Below are 16,578 nucleotides of genomic sequence, written 5' to 3'. Positions count from 1 at the left end.
AAGCTTGCTGCTGTTTTGACACAAAACACAAGAGTGGGGACAGAGAAGCATAGGGGGCCGAGGCCTGTCATTAGGATTGGGGGTTTGGTTAGTGACATCTGGGGCAAGATTAGTGATATCTGTGGACTTTGATTTCAAAGGGATTCTGATTAACAACAGGCTCTTGAAAACAGTGGGCATTGCATTGGTATGTTATAAAAGGACCATTCCCAAACACAATTTCAAATCTACAGTATACCTTTATTGAAATTCTAAGATTTGTTCACTGTCCCAACCTCTGACAATGCTCTTCCTACAGTACAGATTCATACAAAGTCGTATTGCAGCATACAATCTGATGTTAAAAGTAATATTTAGATGCACCCTAGGTGTTTATAAAAGTAAGAGAGTAATCTGTGCCAGTTAATAATGCTTTGCTTGATGTTAGTTGGCAAAGATTTCCCCCATGGGTATCCAGATGTTTTTACATTGGGTGGCTTGGTAAAGGAACTCTTCACCTGCTCCCTGCTGGGGGTCTTCCCAGTCTCTTCTGCACCCGTAGTTCACCCACGTCCGCTTACAGTTCTCTGCAGACGACCATTCCACAAATGTAGAACCCTGTTGGCAAAACACACAAATTTGATGCTGTAACAGATTGCGACAACTCGTGGTCCTGAGAAGGGAACTATACAGTAAAAAACAGACAAATGTACTGCACAAGTCACTGGGACTCATCAACTCTTTAAATCCCGGAATGTATTGGGGTAAAAAAAATAAATTAAAATAAACCTCCCCCTCCCCCCACAGGTTCAATGACATGGTGCCAACTGATAAAGCAGTTAAGCGAAACGTATGTCGGCAAGTTGTGACGTCCACAGTTGATGACGTCATTCGGGAGAGTGAATACGAATATGGCAGCTACTGTCACTATCCACTCTTCCCACTAAAATGCCCTTACAAGCATTCTATTTTTAATCTATTTGCTTTTTTTAAATCTCCGATTTCCCCCATATGCTATGGGGCCAGCCTCCTCCTATACCGCTAGTGCAGTTAGCACCATCTAACTGAAAATGGCATATTTCTAGTGTGGTTGTTTGTTAACACACGGAATGCAATCAAACAATCTACCCCAAACTGTGTTAATAGATACAGCGGTAGAACCGGACACTATAAGGGGCTATATCAGTGATTTTCAACCAGGGTTCAGCGGCCACCAGGGTAGTAACCTATTTTTAAACTACTTCGCTTGGTTACTGTTATCCATTTACTACCTGGGTATTAACCCTGAACTATTAATATTAATTCCCGTCGCCTTGCTTATACCATATTTTACTGTTTGAGTTTCTCTCTAATCACGTTTGATCGTTTTAATCACATCTACTTATCACTTATCACACAGCCACTTTGGGAATGGAGTGCTCTAATTAGTGGGAATATGTTCTCTTCTTATTTGTAAATCACCAGCACATACTGCAGCGCTGTACAATGGGGGTAGAGATTTGAGAATGACGTAAACAGAGTTACATACAAATAAAGACAAACATGCACAAACATGTACTGAGAGGCCTGCTCGTGGGAGCTTACACTCGAGAGAATGAGTGACATGGTTGAAACAAAAGGTAAAATGGCGGCTCATTCTGAGGTGAAGTATGCCTCAGGATGTAGTATGGTCCAGCCAGAGAGCTGATCCCACTGAGGTTTGAGGGTGTAGATGTTAGGGGGTGTTACATAGTGTGGAGATTGGTCAAGCTGCACAGCTGGTTCCAATGGGGTTGGATGTTAGGAGTTTGCCAGATAGGCTTCCCTGAAAATGTGAATTTTTTAATGTCTGAAAGCTGGGGGAAGAGTCTGATGGTGTGTGGTAGGGAATTCCAGAGAGAGGGGGCAGCACGGGAGGAGTCTTGTAGGTGGGAGTCAGAGGATGGGATAAGGCAGGAGGAGAGGCGGATGTCATGGGCAGAACGTACAGGGTGTTTAAGGATATATTTGGGGCTGAGGGCTGACATTCAAGGTGAAAAAACAAAAAAAGCTGTATGGTGCTCAAACACAGACCCAAAAAGCTGTTAGGCTCATGAGGGTATGATTGCCATAAATTGTATCCTTGAAGTATCCCATACAATAAAGTGACCACCTCCAGAATGATAGCACCAAATCCACCAGATATCAATAAACTGGAAGAGTACCACCTCTTGAATGATGAATACTCACGCTTGCTAGTGTCCAGCCCAACACATTGATGTAGGATTATAGCGGTGTATAAATAAGTTGAATAACTCACTGTTAGGTAGGATGGTCTCCACTGGGATTGATCTTCGTAGGCATGTGCTGCCGGCACTCCAAAGGACTCAGCAGGGTAGACGAAGGAGAATTGGAGCACTACTACAAAAACAATTGCTAGAGAGTGGGTCCCAAAATAAAAGGTTTAATGGATCAGAGCATGGTTACAAGAAAAACGAGCCCTAAGGCCCCCACCAACGCGTTTCGAGATTCCTCTCTTTCTCAAGGTGTATACCGATCTGATCTAACCCCCTTACCTGATATATGCTCATTTTCCCGCCATTCGTCCTCACTAACCCGTCGCTTAGCCGCGTCACAAGCGGCGCGCCATGTCAACAGGGCGCGTCACGAGTAGTGCGCCTCGCGCAGAGTAAAGTGGTGACGTCGGCGCGTCTCTGAACAAACAAATAAACAAAACTTTATTAGTCCTAACATAGCTAACATACAAAAAAAACCCTAAACAAACTTTATTGAAAGAATGTATATGAACACAAAATAAAACCACAATCTCCATTAATTAGAAATATCAATAATGACAAACATTTAAAAAAACACAATTTGTAAAGTCATCATACAATTGTTAAAAACATTTTGAATAGGTTAATATGACTCCCATTATCCTTATAGACCGAACATACTGTAATATAGTGTATACAAACAAAGAATAATAGTTCAAATCTAATGAAAGATAATAAACAAATAATTGTCCATTCTTAATGTAAGTATATCCTATATGGTGATTATCCAGAGTCATATATTCCAAATCGTTTTGTAACCAATAGATACATCAAAGTTGAAGATAGATATCCTTAACAATAAATTTGTACAATACAATACATTAATTTTCATAATTTTTATGTATTTCTATATATGATGTTTCTCTTAACATTCTCATGAATATAAATTAATGATAAAGTGAGTGCATCCGTACAAATTATTGCAGTGATCATTTCAAAGGGCATACCGTCATAATCATTGTATGACCTTTATGTTATTTACTTAAGAAATGGACTCAAATCCCAGTCCATGCTCTGATCCATTAAACCTTTTATTTTGGGACCCACTCTCTAGCAATTGTTTTTGTAGTAGTGCTCCAATTCTCCTTCGTCTACCCTGCTGAGTCCTTTGGAGTGCCGGCAGCACACGCCTACGAAGATCAATCCCAGTGGAGACCATCCTACCTAACAGTGAGTTATTCAACTTATTTATACACCGCTATAATCCTACATCAATGTGTTGGGCTGGACACTAGCAAGTGTGAGTATTCATCATTCAAGAGGTGGTACTCTTCCAGTTTATTGATATCTGGTGGATTTGGTGCTATCATTCTGGAGGTGGTCACTTTATTGTATGGGATACTTCAAGGATACAATTTATGGCAATCATACCCTCATGAGCCTAACAGCTTTTTGGGTCTGTGTTTGAGCACCATACAGCTTTTTTTGTTTTTGCAACTGTGGTCTGTGAGGTGGCTCACATAAGACCAGATTTATCTAATCAGCTAATTGCCTTAAGAGAGTGTGGAATACCCATTGTTTTTTATACACATATATATATATATTTATACTTTTTGTGTATTATAACATATTGGTTGTAATATGGATCAGGAGAATACAGAATTTGAAGATGATACTGAACCAGAAAATGAGACTTTTACCCAGTACGCTTTTTGCTGCTCAGACAATTCTAAAAGAGCAAAGAAGGTGGAACAAGTATTTGATAATACTTTGGAATCCAATTGTGAGGATTTGTCCGATCTCAAAATACAATTTACAAAGTTAGAACAACTATTATCACTTAAGATACGCACATGGTGGGACATTATAACTCTACAAAACTATATGAGAACGAAAAGGATCCCACAGGGATTACGTATTAAAAAGACTCCCACTTTTGGGTTCATTAGTGCTGCTTTTGAGAATGATTGGAAGGACGCCCTTAATTTTTGCTCATTTACACTTATGGATTTGATTATACAACTAAAAACAAAAGAAAAAACACAATTGGATAAAGATATAGAGACATTGCAAAAGGGCTTACGTCAGTTCATTGACATGGAGGGATTTTATAACCTGGATGAGACATTATCGAAAAATATTGAAATTATGGAGAAGGAGATTATGTTGAAAAAACAAACAAAATTTGAGAGAAACAAGCAAGACTATATTCGTAATCAAGTCTATGTTTGGCAGAGAGCTGCACCCACAAAGAGATTTAATTCCTCTACACCTAAAAGGAATTATGTGGATAAACAAAAATCAATCCTTAAGAAAAATATTTATTTTTCACATACAACAAGTGGGGAATCAGACCTCTCAGACAGTGATGCACTCTCTCAAACAACAACTTCATATTCAGACCAACCAAACCCCAGGTCACAAAGGGACACCAGAGGGTCTCCCATGAGTTCGGGACAGGTTTTTCAGGACAGCAGTAGCAGAAATAAAGAAGGTGAATCTAAAACATACTTTGGGTCTTCAAAAAACCGGGAACGCATAAACACACGCGAAGAGGAAAGAAAAGAAAGCAAGAAAAATCCCTCAAAGAGGAAAAAGAACTCTTAATTGAAAACACAGGAGTTATTAATCTAACTGACATTCCTCTTTCACACGCAGAACTTTCTGTCCTGGATAAAGGATTGAAATTCGCACCCACATCTAAATTCAAACTGTTTGATCTTGTTGTTGACTTGAATAAATATGTCCGTAAGTTAACCCTTAAACGATTCTTTGAGGGAAAGGAGGGAGTGAGGATGGCAAAGGGGGTGACTCGGGGGACCATATCAGGCAGGGGGAAAATGTTCTCTTGGGTGTGGATGAGTTTGCAGAGTCACCTCTAGATCCAGATCCATCACTCCCTATCCTGACCTTCAAGGAACAGTGTTGTTTACAGGATATGAATACCTTATTGAATGACAATGAAATGACCGATACGATTGATTTTTCAAATGTTTTGGGTAGACAACAGTCAGGTTTAAAGACAAAAAACAATGTTTTTTTCCTAAACATATGAAGGGACATTGCCTCATGACATTCGAAAAACTTGGAGAGGGACCTGACCCTTCTCTCTAGGGGATACACCTTTGAGCTGTCTCCTTTACAGAATAGGATCAGTAATCTAAGTAAGATAGAAAAAGATGCCCTACATAATCTAAAAACTAATAAACACTTGATTATAAAGGGTGCAGACAAAGGGGGAGCCATTGTAGTGCAGAGTAGGACACAATATAGATTGGAAGCTATTCGACAATTGTCTGATGTATCATCCTACACTGTACTACGTGGCGATCCAACTCCAATGTTTTTGTAACAACTTTGGTCTCTTGTGGACGAGGGCTCCCTCTTGGGTGTTCTTGACCAGAGAGAATGTGAATTCCTTCTCGAGATACATCCCATCATTCCTGTCTTTCACCATCTCCCAAAGGTCCATAAAACTTTGGTCTCCCCTCCAGGGAGGCCAATAGTTTCTAGTATTGGATCTTTGGGAGATGGTGTCTCTAGATATGTGGATTATTATTTGCAGCATTTTATACATTTATTACCATAATATATCAGAGACAGCAGGGACCTTTTGGACAAATTATCATGCATTGATTGGAAAGGGGGTTACATATGGGTCACCCTAGATGTGGCCTCCTTGTATACAATCATAACACATCAACACGGTATGGCAGCTGTCAAAACTTATTTTGATCACTCCACTTTTTCACTAACACAGAGCACTTTTATTTTAGATTGTATAGATTTTTTATTAACACATAATTACTTTTTGTTTGATGACACTTTTTATCTCCAAACACGTGGGACCGCTATGGGTACCAGCTTTGCTCCGTCGTACGCCAACCTTTTTTTTAGGTTGGTGGGAGTCGGTCCACGTGTTTGGAGACAACAACCCTTATCGACAGTTTATCACTTTTTATGGACGGTACATAGATGATTTAATATTTATTTTGGAAGGAGGGGAAGAGTCACTTTTATTATTTATTAATCACCTTAATCACAATGATTTCAATTTAAAATTCACCTACACTTATGATTTTCACCACATACAATACCTTGATTTGTATTTGTTTATCGATATGGACATGAAAATCAATTCAAATATATATAGAAAAATAAATTCACGGAACACTTATTTAAGATTTGACAGCTGCCATCCCAGATCCCTCCTAAATTCAATTCCGAAGGGACAATTAATACGCCTGAAGCGAATATGTTCTAAAAATGAAGATTTCTTAATTCAATCTGATGAACTTTTAAAGAGGTTTGAGGAGAGGGGTTATTCTAGGTCTAGTCTAAAGAGGTCACTTGATGAAGTGATGGATATGAACAGGGATGATCTCTTGAATAAACAAAGGAATCAAAATAAACAAAACACATGGAATACAAATAGTCTTTAATAACATTAAAGATATTGTAAAAAAACATTGGAAGGTTTTGTCTGCAGATCCCCTATTGAAGGAAGTGTACCTAGAGGGCCCACGATTTGTCTTTTAAAAGGCAAAAACGATAGCTAATCATGTTTCTAGAAGCCTTTTTTCATCGATTGGTCAAACCCAAGGGGGTAATCTTCCTAAAGGGTGCTTCAAATGTCTAAATTGGGTTTCCTGTGTTCATTTGGTGCCGTCTTCCAATTTTGTTTCCTTTGATACAGGACAGTCATATCCCATCAAGTCCTTCATAAATTGCAATACCACATTCATAGTCTATCTCTTGGACTGTGGATGTGGTAAGCAATATGTTGGTCATACTACACGAGCCCTAAAGGTCAGAATGAGGGAGTATATCAGATTGGTTAAACTAGGGGATCTTACAAACCCAGTATGTCAACACTTCACTAATTGCAAATTTGGGGATGTCACCAAGTTAAAATATAGAGGAATCGAACATGTTGAGAAACCATGTAGGGGTGGCAATAGATTGGAACTGTTGGACAAAAGGGAACTCTTCTGGATTTTTACTCTTAATACCAGAATCCCATATGGTTTAAATTCGGACTGGGATTTGAGTCCATTTCTTAAGTAAATAACATAAAGGTCATACAATGATTATGACGGTATGCCCTTTGAAATGATCACTGCAATAATTTGTACGGATGCACTCACTTTATCATTAATTTATATTCATGAGAATGTTAAGAGAAACATCATATATAGAAATACATAAAAATTATGAAAATGAATGGATTGTATTGTACAAATTTATTGTTAAGGATATCTATCTTCAACTTTGATGTATCTATTGGTTACAAAACGATTTGAAATATATGACTCTGGATAATCACCATATAGGATATACTTACATTAAGAATGGACAATTATTTGTTTATTATCTTTCATTAGATATGAACTATTATTCTTTGTTTGTATACACTATATTACAGTATGTTCGGTCTATAAGGATAATGGGAGTCATATTAACCTATTCAAAATGTTTTTAACAATTGTATGATGACTTTACAAATTGTGTTTTTTTAAATGTTTGTCATTATTTATATCTCTAATTAATGGAGATTGTGGTTTTATTTTGTGTTCATATACATTCTTTCAATAAAGTTTGTTTAGGGTTTTTTTTGTATGTTAGCTATGTTAGGACTAATAAAGTTTTGTTTATTTGTTTGTTCAGAGACGCGCCGACGTCACCACTTTACTCTGCGCGAGGCGCACTACTTGTGACGCGCCCTGTTGACATGGCGCGCCGCTTGTGACGCGGCTAAGCGACGGGTTAGTGAGGACGAATGGCGGGAAAATGAGCATATATCAGGTAAGGGGGTTAGATCAGATCGGTATACACCTTGAGAAAGAGAGGAATCTCGAAACGCGTTGGTGGGGGCCTTAGGGCTCGTTTTTCTTGTAACCATGCTCTGATCCATTAAACCTTTTATTTTGGGACCCACTCTCTAGCAATTGTTTTTGTAGTAGTGCTCCAATTCTCCTTCGTCTACCCTGACATTCAAGGTGAGTCAGCGTCGTTGAGAGTTTTGCAAGTCAGAGCTAGGGTTTTAAATTTGATTCTAGAGGATATGGGAAGCCAGTGTATTTATTTGCATAGTGGAGCAGCAGAAGGTGAGCGGGGAGTGCCTGATTGGGTTTAGAATGGGTATGATGAGTACATGTTTGAAGCAACATGGGAATGTGCCAGAGATATGAGAGAGGTTAACAAGATGAGTTACGGTGGGGCTTTGCATGTTAGAGGGGGAGCGGAGGAGATGTGAGGGAATAGGATCAAAAGGGCAAGTTGTAGGGCGAAATGAGAGGAGCGCGCAGCCAAAGCCTTTTACATTCTGCGTGATCTTACAAAATCATTTTTTTGCTCTATTCCTTACCAGGATATATTTGAAAGAGAGATGCAACTCTAAAAATAAACAGGAAATTCTAAATACCCAGGTAAATTAACTGTGTGGTGTATTTACCTGTTCAGAACCAAAGTACCACATCGCCTGCACGTCTTGGTGCTCCACTAAGTACTTGGTCAAGTGGTCGCGTCCTCCAGTAAGAATGTTCACAACTCCCCCTGGGAGGTCCGACGTTTCAAACACCTTTATATAACATACAAGGGACATTCAATCACACAAACACTTTATCTTTATATAACATACAAGGGACATTCAATCACACAAACACCTTTATATAACATAAAAGGGACATTCAATCACACAAACACATGCTCAGAAAAAGAATACATGACAACTACAACTAATATTACCGTAATATTATAAATGCATGTGGTTAGTGCAATTTATTGTAAACATACTGGGCAATTTATTCATAAATTGATAAGAGAATAATATTGGAACTAAAGTTTGATACAATACATTTTGGATTAAAAAAAAAATAAAAAATCAATAAACAGGAAATACACGGTTTTGAAACGCTATATGAGCAAAACATTGTCGTAAAGAGTGTGGGAATATGCGATTATGATAAAGTGGTACAATGAAAGTGACAACTGTTCTATAAGGCAGAGGAAAGCTGCTTTCGTAAACAATTTCTGTCTGGTGCAGCAATTTTAAGAAACATTGATCAACGAATGATCATAAAGGTCACTCGCATGGAATACGAGGGGAGAAACTGACATTTTTGTTTTAAGGAAACCCTTGTTCACGTCTGTAATGCCGACCTGTACAACATTTAGTTAGGGCTGAAGGAGCAGCTTAGGTAATAAACAGACAGAAAAAATGGTGAAAGAGAGCACAGCAATGATGAAGTCAGGGCTGGAAGCAAAAACGGTAAAAAAAAACATTGAATGGGCACAAAAGCAATACATGAAGGTGAAAAAACCTCTAACGCGTTACATGCTGTCGAAAGCCCGTTATCAAAGTGGTAATCACACTGCCTGTAAAGATTGTAAACCCAGTTCGAATCCCAAGGTCACGTCTACCGGAAACCTTGGGCAAGACACTATTTCCCTGTATCTGGCACCAAAAATTGATTGTAAGCTCTTTGGGAAACAGACTCATTGGGGTCTATGCACCAACAGAATGTTCTAAATGTAGATTTGCGTCCTAAATGGTTGTGCAAAAACTGCACTTTTAACTTACAACAACTTGTTCAACAAATAAGACACACATTCTGTAACATGCGACACAATAAAAATGTTACGTTTTTATATGAAGCTGTGCGTCACGGCTCTCCATTTGTTCATTCACAAATAAACTTAGATACATTGTGCAATTATTAGGCTTGTCCGATATACGCGACTGAAAAGTCACAATGGTCTGATCACAACGAAGATTGCGAAACAATAACCATCCTATTGCTCATTCAGAGATTCTGTTTAGAATCAGATTCTATTCCCAGAGCCGTGCCTGAGCATGTTCATAAATTGTTTTAATCAGGGAATGGATCTCAGATGACCTAGAATTCATACAGGCAGCATGTTTAAAGTGAATGTGAAAGTAAACTCAGACAGATACTCGTTGCACAAACTGGTAACCACACCCACGCGTCCTTTACCCATATTCCTCCTACAGGAATGCCTCATGTACAGAACACAGGGAATATATAAACCCATCAAGGCACTTGATGGAGAGCCAGTCAATAAGTCTGCAGTAGCAGGAACTCACGTGCATTCCTAATACTAGCACATTGTAATGACCATCAGATTTTCTGGTTCATCAGATGATGACAACTTTGTATTTCATGGTGGTCGTAAAAACACTTTTTCGGTTGTTTGTTTCTCCCATTTGTTATTGTTGGATCTCCAGAGATAAACCTTGCTATTGTCAGCTCCTGGATTCAGAGAACGTTTACCTTACAATGCGACGGTGAACATGGAAAAAAACTAAACAAATCAACAAGGCTAACAGGGTCATCCAATAGGAAGCTGCCTTGTCATGCCCTTGTAGGGTCGTAGTTCGCCTATGGCCTTTGGGAGTGAAGCGGTGTTGGCGGCCGTTTGGATTTCCCAAAGAGGGAGCTGAAAAGTGGCCAAATGAAAAGTACATTTGTCAGGAACTGGGGGTGAGAATAGTGGGGTTCAGCTACAGAGGACTCCCCGGTCCCATCATGAAGAAAAAGAAAAAAAAACGAATGGGAGGATACTACATTAAGAACGAAGAGAAACAAGAAGCGATAAATTACCTGGTAAAAGTCTAGAGCTGGCAGAGGGTACTTCTCGCTTGGTATCACTACCACAGCATTTCCACGCACAATGGCTGGAGCAAAGAGGCTGACAAAGCTCAGAAGAGGATTTTCATCTGGGCAAGCAATACCCACCACACCGACAGGCTCCCTAATCAGCACAGTGGCACCATAAAGCAAGGTTTCCTGCACAGAGATGAGGTTAAATAGTTAGTTGATGGAATCTAGTGCACACACACTTTTAATACTTTCCTTAACATTGCTAATTCCCAATCCCAATAATTTATTGTCCTCATTCATTTCTCCATACACTTAATCAGCCCCTCTCCTGTAGTGTCTTGTCTACCTCAGTCCTCTCTCTTAAAAAGGGTACAATACTTGCTTGTACTGTTTAAGGCTAGACACTACATCACCCACGGCATACTGTATATCGGATTCCTCCCTTCCATAGCATGCTTCCAATGTTCACACCCCCCCCTTTAGTGACAGGCATACCCCGCTTTAAGTACACTCACTTTAAGTACACTCGCGAGTAAGTACATACCGCCCAATAGGCAAACGGCAGCTCACGCATGCGCCTGTCATCACGTCCTGAACAGCAATACCGGCTCCCTACCTGTACCGAAGCTGTGCACAAGCGGGGAGACTATAGAGCCTGTTACAAATGCGTTATTTACATCAGTTATGCACGTATATGACGATTGCAGTACAGTCCATGCATCAATAAGTGGGAAAAGGCAGTGCTTCACTTTAAGTACATTTTCGCTTTACATACATGCTCCGGTCCGATTGCGTACGTTAATGCGGGGTATGCCTGTACTCTCTTCAGTACCAGAGAAAATTCTAGTCCTATGCTCCTTCCCGCAGTGCGATTCCATTCCTCTTTCCAAGAGGTTTTGTATCCTGCTCTTTTCTAATCAGAGCTCACCTGTACAGTACCTCCATACTTGTCGCAATACGCCCCCCAGTAGAATAGCCTTTGGATACTCAGGTCCACTTCTTGCAAGGCCTTCTCCTCGGGCTGCCCTGTAAGGGTACTCAGTCTTCGGGCCACCTCCTCCCGCCGCAGCTCAAGGTTTTCTGCCATGAAGTATACAATCTGTGCTCTATTGTGTGCTGCTCTCTTGCCCCATCTGCCAGTGGAATGTGGGAATACGTTAATTTTCCATATGACTGCTGCAAAACCTAATAATTTACAGCAGGGGTGCGCAAACTGGAGGGCGTGCCCCGAGATTATCTGCGGGGGGCGCTGGGTTTACAGAGGCCCAGTGCACTTCCCGAAGGCACTTAAATTAAATGCTGGGGAAGCGGTGAAGGCCTCTAAACTTCACTTACCTTGATTCAGACGGCTTCTGGAGAAACGTCACCATGGAGTCAAGAACGTCTGAACCAAGGCAAGAGGGGCGCCCATAGAGGGGGACAGCCGGCAGGGGGTCGCAAAAGAAAAAGATTGCGCTCCCCTGGTCTACAGCACACATGGTGCATCTCATCACTCGAAAAATAAAGTCCACATGATGACACCAATGTGGCTTAATTTTCAAATAGACAAGTAATTCCATGCGTCCTAGTGACAGCTCAAAACAGATCTCGTTGGAATTCAATTGATAAATTGTATCAATCGAGTTCCTGCAAGATCTGTTGCGAGCTGCGACTCTGGACGCATTGGAACTACTTGTCTGCTTACTGAAGTTATCAGAGTAGCCGTGCCGTGAGGTCACGAGGAAACTGACAGACAGAAACTGGGACAGAGACCAGGCAAGCCACCCACGATCCTGGGTTCCACATGGAGACAGGTGAAAGCTTCTACTCACAGGCTCGGGTAGGTGAGCATATGGACGTTATGGGTCTAGCCCTTGATGTTATGTAGATGCATTAATCCCACTAGAAGCAACATTATGTATTAATTACTGTGGTGTTACGCCGGTTTCCTTGAGTGCAGGACAGTCGCTGGTTATCTTGTTCATTTTCAACTACGCTAGATGGCTCACAATTAATAACAAAAGCAAATCATCTTTCTAGAACAGCAGAAGAATTCAATACAGTAACAAATTACCACAAATCGGTACAGACCATTTATTTTTGCTTGCCTTATTAGGAGTTATACTTTTTCTTAATAAAACACTGTGGTTTGTATACATGAGCACTCACTTAACCTTATGGTGGCCACTTTCTATCTAAACCAATAACTACTGTTCCCCAGCAAAGCATAGTGCTCGTCCAAAATGTTGTACAGACACTAAAAACAATCATGGGCACATTGCCTTAAAAAAACACCAGGACAGCAACCGGTTAACTGGAGAAGGAAATGTCAAAAACACCTAAAACGGCTTAAATTAGGAGACCTCTTCTGGTGATGATGGATAAGCTTTGTACTACAAATGTACGAAGCCTACATAAGTGGAAAACAGGATGATTATTTATTGACACCACAAATAATTTTTCGTTCATATTGCATAAGGGACATTGGGCCTCATGCAGAGAGCATAGAATTTTAAAATTGGCGAATTTCATAAAAAGTAGCTTTTTTGGAGAGTTTTATTCTCCATATGCAGAAAAGTGCGAATTCTGCTATGTTTAACATGGATGCGTGTGGCGAGTTTAAATTGGCGAGATGCGCGCTTCAGAAACGTGTAAAAACAAATTCGCGCCTTTTTTTCCCCCTTTACTATAGGCGGCGAGCGCCATCTTTTCCTGGCGCGGCAAAAATGCGAGAATCGCGCCATTTTCTTGGCGCGAACAGCCGCTACATGCCGTTCGCACCTCTCTGCATTCGGAGAGTTTTAAAAATGGCGAGATGGAGGTTCTCGCCAGCCGCGAGGCGAGTTTTAGCAATAGAAAAAACAAAATGGCGCGTTTTTCGAAACTCGCCATTTTATGCCGGTTTCTGCGCGAAATTGAACAAAAAATGGCGAATTTCGAAATAACGATGCTCTCTGCATGAGGCCCATTATATATCCATACATAGAGCACTTGAGCACCATCCACCTTCTTCACGTATTACATAAGTGACCTTCTCCAGTTAGATGTCCGGTTGTGTTGAGCTTTCCTTAGAAGTTAAATGAATCAGCTGGTCTAGTTATTTTAACATCACTGGAGTTTAGGCTACTGTTCTCGATAAACACTGGGTTCAATTCCTGCTTTGACCAGGTACTGTACAAGTACCATAACACACAGAGCACGTCGCTGCATCAGACGTACAAACACAAGCACACAATCTACTTGGTGCAAGGGAGAAAATTCATACAAAAAGCAGACATATAGTCAGAAGACTATAAACAGCCCCATGTAGTTGCACTCAAAATAGATGACAAATCAGGTATTTTGTCAAATAGTGGATAGCTAGATATAAGCCAAATCCATACCATAGGATTGAAAGCTACAAGGTCTCACTCAAAATAGAAAATAATAAAGACTTTAATAGTATCAGGTTGTATGCTACATACTGGGTTTGCTGTTGCCTATACTGTGCGGGGTTTTGCCACCGCGCACCTCGTGGTTTGGGCAATCATACTGTATTACCCCACACCTATCCACCCAAGGGATTACACTGTCTGTACCTACTCCACTTGTATACAGAGGGATAGCCTATTACAGTATATATAGTGGTATCTATACTTTGTTTATCCACTTCCTATTGGCAAACATACACCCGTTGATTGCACTTCTGTGTATGCAACTTAGCAGCTGCTGATTTAGCTTTTGACTGACTACTAGCTTTATCACTTGGTACAATACTTGACCATACCTACCGTTACCTCACACATTAGGGGATTTTATTTATGCACTGTTGTGCATTTTTATTGTGTTTCGTCGATTTTTACATAATACTATTAAAGTCTTTATTATTTTCTATTTTGAGTGAGACCTTGTAGCTTTCAATCCTATGGTATGGATTTGGCTTATATCTAGCTATCCACTATTTGACAATATACCTGATTTGTCATCTATTTTGAGTGCAACTACAGGGGGCTGTTTATAGTCTTCTGACTATATGTCTGTTTTTTGACTGTACAAGTACCCTCTGATCTTGGCCAAATCTATGTATCTACTGTTGCTCCCACAGGACACAATAGCAGTTAAAGGGGTCGCTCAATATGTCTCTATTGGTCAAATACATTTTTAACAACGGTCTCAGAATGATTTATTTATGTTTCATAATATCCCTCAATGTGTAGATTTAATTCCATGAAAGCCTCAGGCGGGCTGCATATCATGCCTGGTTCACCAATTTGTATATGTTTGCATGCTGGTGACAGGGGTTCTCCACTCCAGTCCTCAAAACTCCTCAACAGGGCAGTTTTTCAGGAAATCCCTGCTTCAGCATAAGTGGCTCTATCAGAGTCAGTCTTTGATTGAATCACTGATTGAGCCACTTGTGCGGAAGCAGCGATATCCTGAAAACCTGACCTGTTGGGGTGTCTTGAGGACTGGAGTTGAGTTGAGAATCCCTGCTGGGATTTCCAGCCATGTGGCTGCTTGAGTACCAAACTCCGATGCTACCGAACTTCTGGCAGCAAGTGATTAAACATGCAAAAACCTTAATTCACTTTCATCCTAGGCAGCACTGCCTTCTTAACATTTTAATTACTAAAACGGCATAAAAGCATTTAGATGAGTCATAATATGAAATAGCTAAACATGTTCCACTTGTACTGCCACCTCCCTGGGTAACTTCCAAACACTGCTAAAAGCAAACAAACAATCTAGTCTAATGATGGCTGAAAATGTGTCACAGGAAGGCGTTTTGCTCCCAATTACAATGGGGATCTCCCATCACACAGGGGATTTCCAGAGAAGACCAAAAAAAGCCTAAAACTAATTAATCATGCCCAAAACGGTGATATGAAGCCAAGTTGTGTACATGCACAGTAATGCAATCAGCAACCATAGGGTTTATTGACAAAATGCAACATACTGTTGTGGCTGCCTTTATTCTACAGCTTACCCGGATAAATGCGGGGCTTTTCTCCATTTCTATCGGAGTTTCCCGCGCGGCGGCCAATTCATCAGATAAGCGCTAATGGCGCTTATCATTGAAAGCGCCCGCGGCGCGGGAAACCTGACGGAAAAAAGCCGCGAGCCTCCCCGGTTTTAAAATTCCCGCGGTGGCGGCCGCAGGAGGATAAAGGCAGCCGCCACTGTATACCACCCAGTAAATGGTCGCAGTGATGAATAATTAACTGTGGCCTCCTCCATGTGTACAGAGTATCACGCTCTAAGTAATAGTGGCAACGAGAAGGCATAATGCCAATTATATATACATAAGTAGGTATGGGTATAATCCTAGTCACCCCAGTCTATATACAATAACAACCTCTAAGTACTATAAAGGGTGATTATGCAGAGGACAAATATTAGCATTATAGGCATAAACATAAGTTAGATATAGTCCAAATCAGCCTTCGAAGAGAAGCTGTATCGCAGCAAGATGGATATTGCTATGCAGAGCTAAGTGACGATACTTAGGCTCCGCTTATAGTGCCGCGACGTCAGGCTACGGTCGATGGAAAAATCAAATTGAGAGGACTTCCAGCGATTGCAACAAAGCCGTCGCGTTTACTATAAGCGCACGCAATAGCGGCAATGCATTTGTTTTGACGCGACGTCGCTGTCGCCGGCACTATAAGCGCAGCCAAAGACACTTGCTAGCAACAGTTGCTACCAAACAGCAAAAACTGTTGCGAACCTGAGTGTGGGAGAGTGCTGGTGTGCACACAATGCTCACCTGCCTGTGTCACAGG

General features: G+C 40.7%; 1 protein-coding gene across 1 annotated transcript in view; it reads right to left on the bottom strand.

The window, feature by feature from the left end:
* Positions 1-219: 219 nt before the first annotated feature.
* ALDH16A1 (aldehyde dehydrogenase 16 family member A1) overlaps positions 220-16,578 on the bottom strand; it is a 46,005-nt gene continuing 29,646 nt past the window's right edge. Inside the window, exons 14-17 of the mRNA XM_075605561.1 lie at positions 11,766-11,970; positions 10,838-11,023; positions 8,668-8,793; positions 220-597 (exon numbers count right to left, since the gene is read on the bottom strand). Coding sequence (XP_075461676.1) covers positions 424-597; positions 8,668-8,793; positions 10,838-11,023; positions 11,766-11,970 — 691 coding nt within the window. The 3' untranslated portion in view covers positions 220-423. The remainder of the gene's footprint in view (positions 598-8,667; positions 8,794-10,837; positions 11,024-11,765; positions 11,971-16,578) is intronic.

This window comes from Ascaphus truei, chromosome 6, assembly GCF_040206685.1.
Source record: "Ascaphus truei isolate aAscTru1 chromosome 6, aAscTru1.hap1, whole genome shotgun sequence".
NCBI lineage: Eukaryota > Metazoa > Chordata > Amphibia > Anura > Ascaphidae > Ascaphus > Ascaphus truei.
This window is presented reverse-complemented; position numbering and strand designations above follow the sequence as displayed.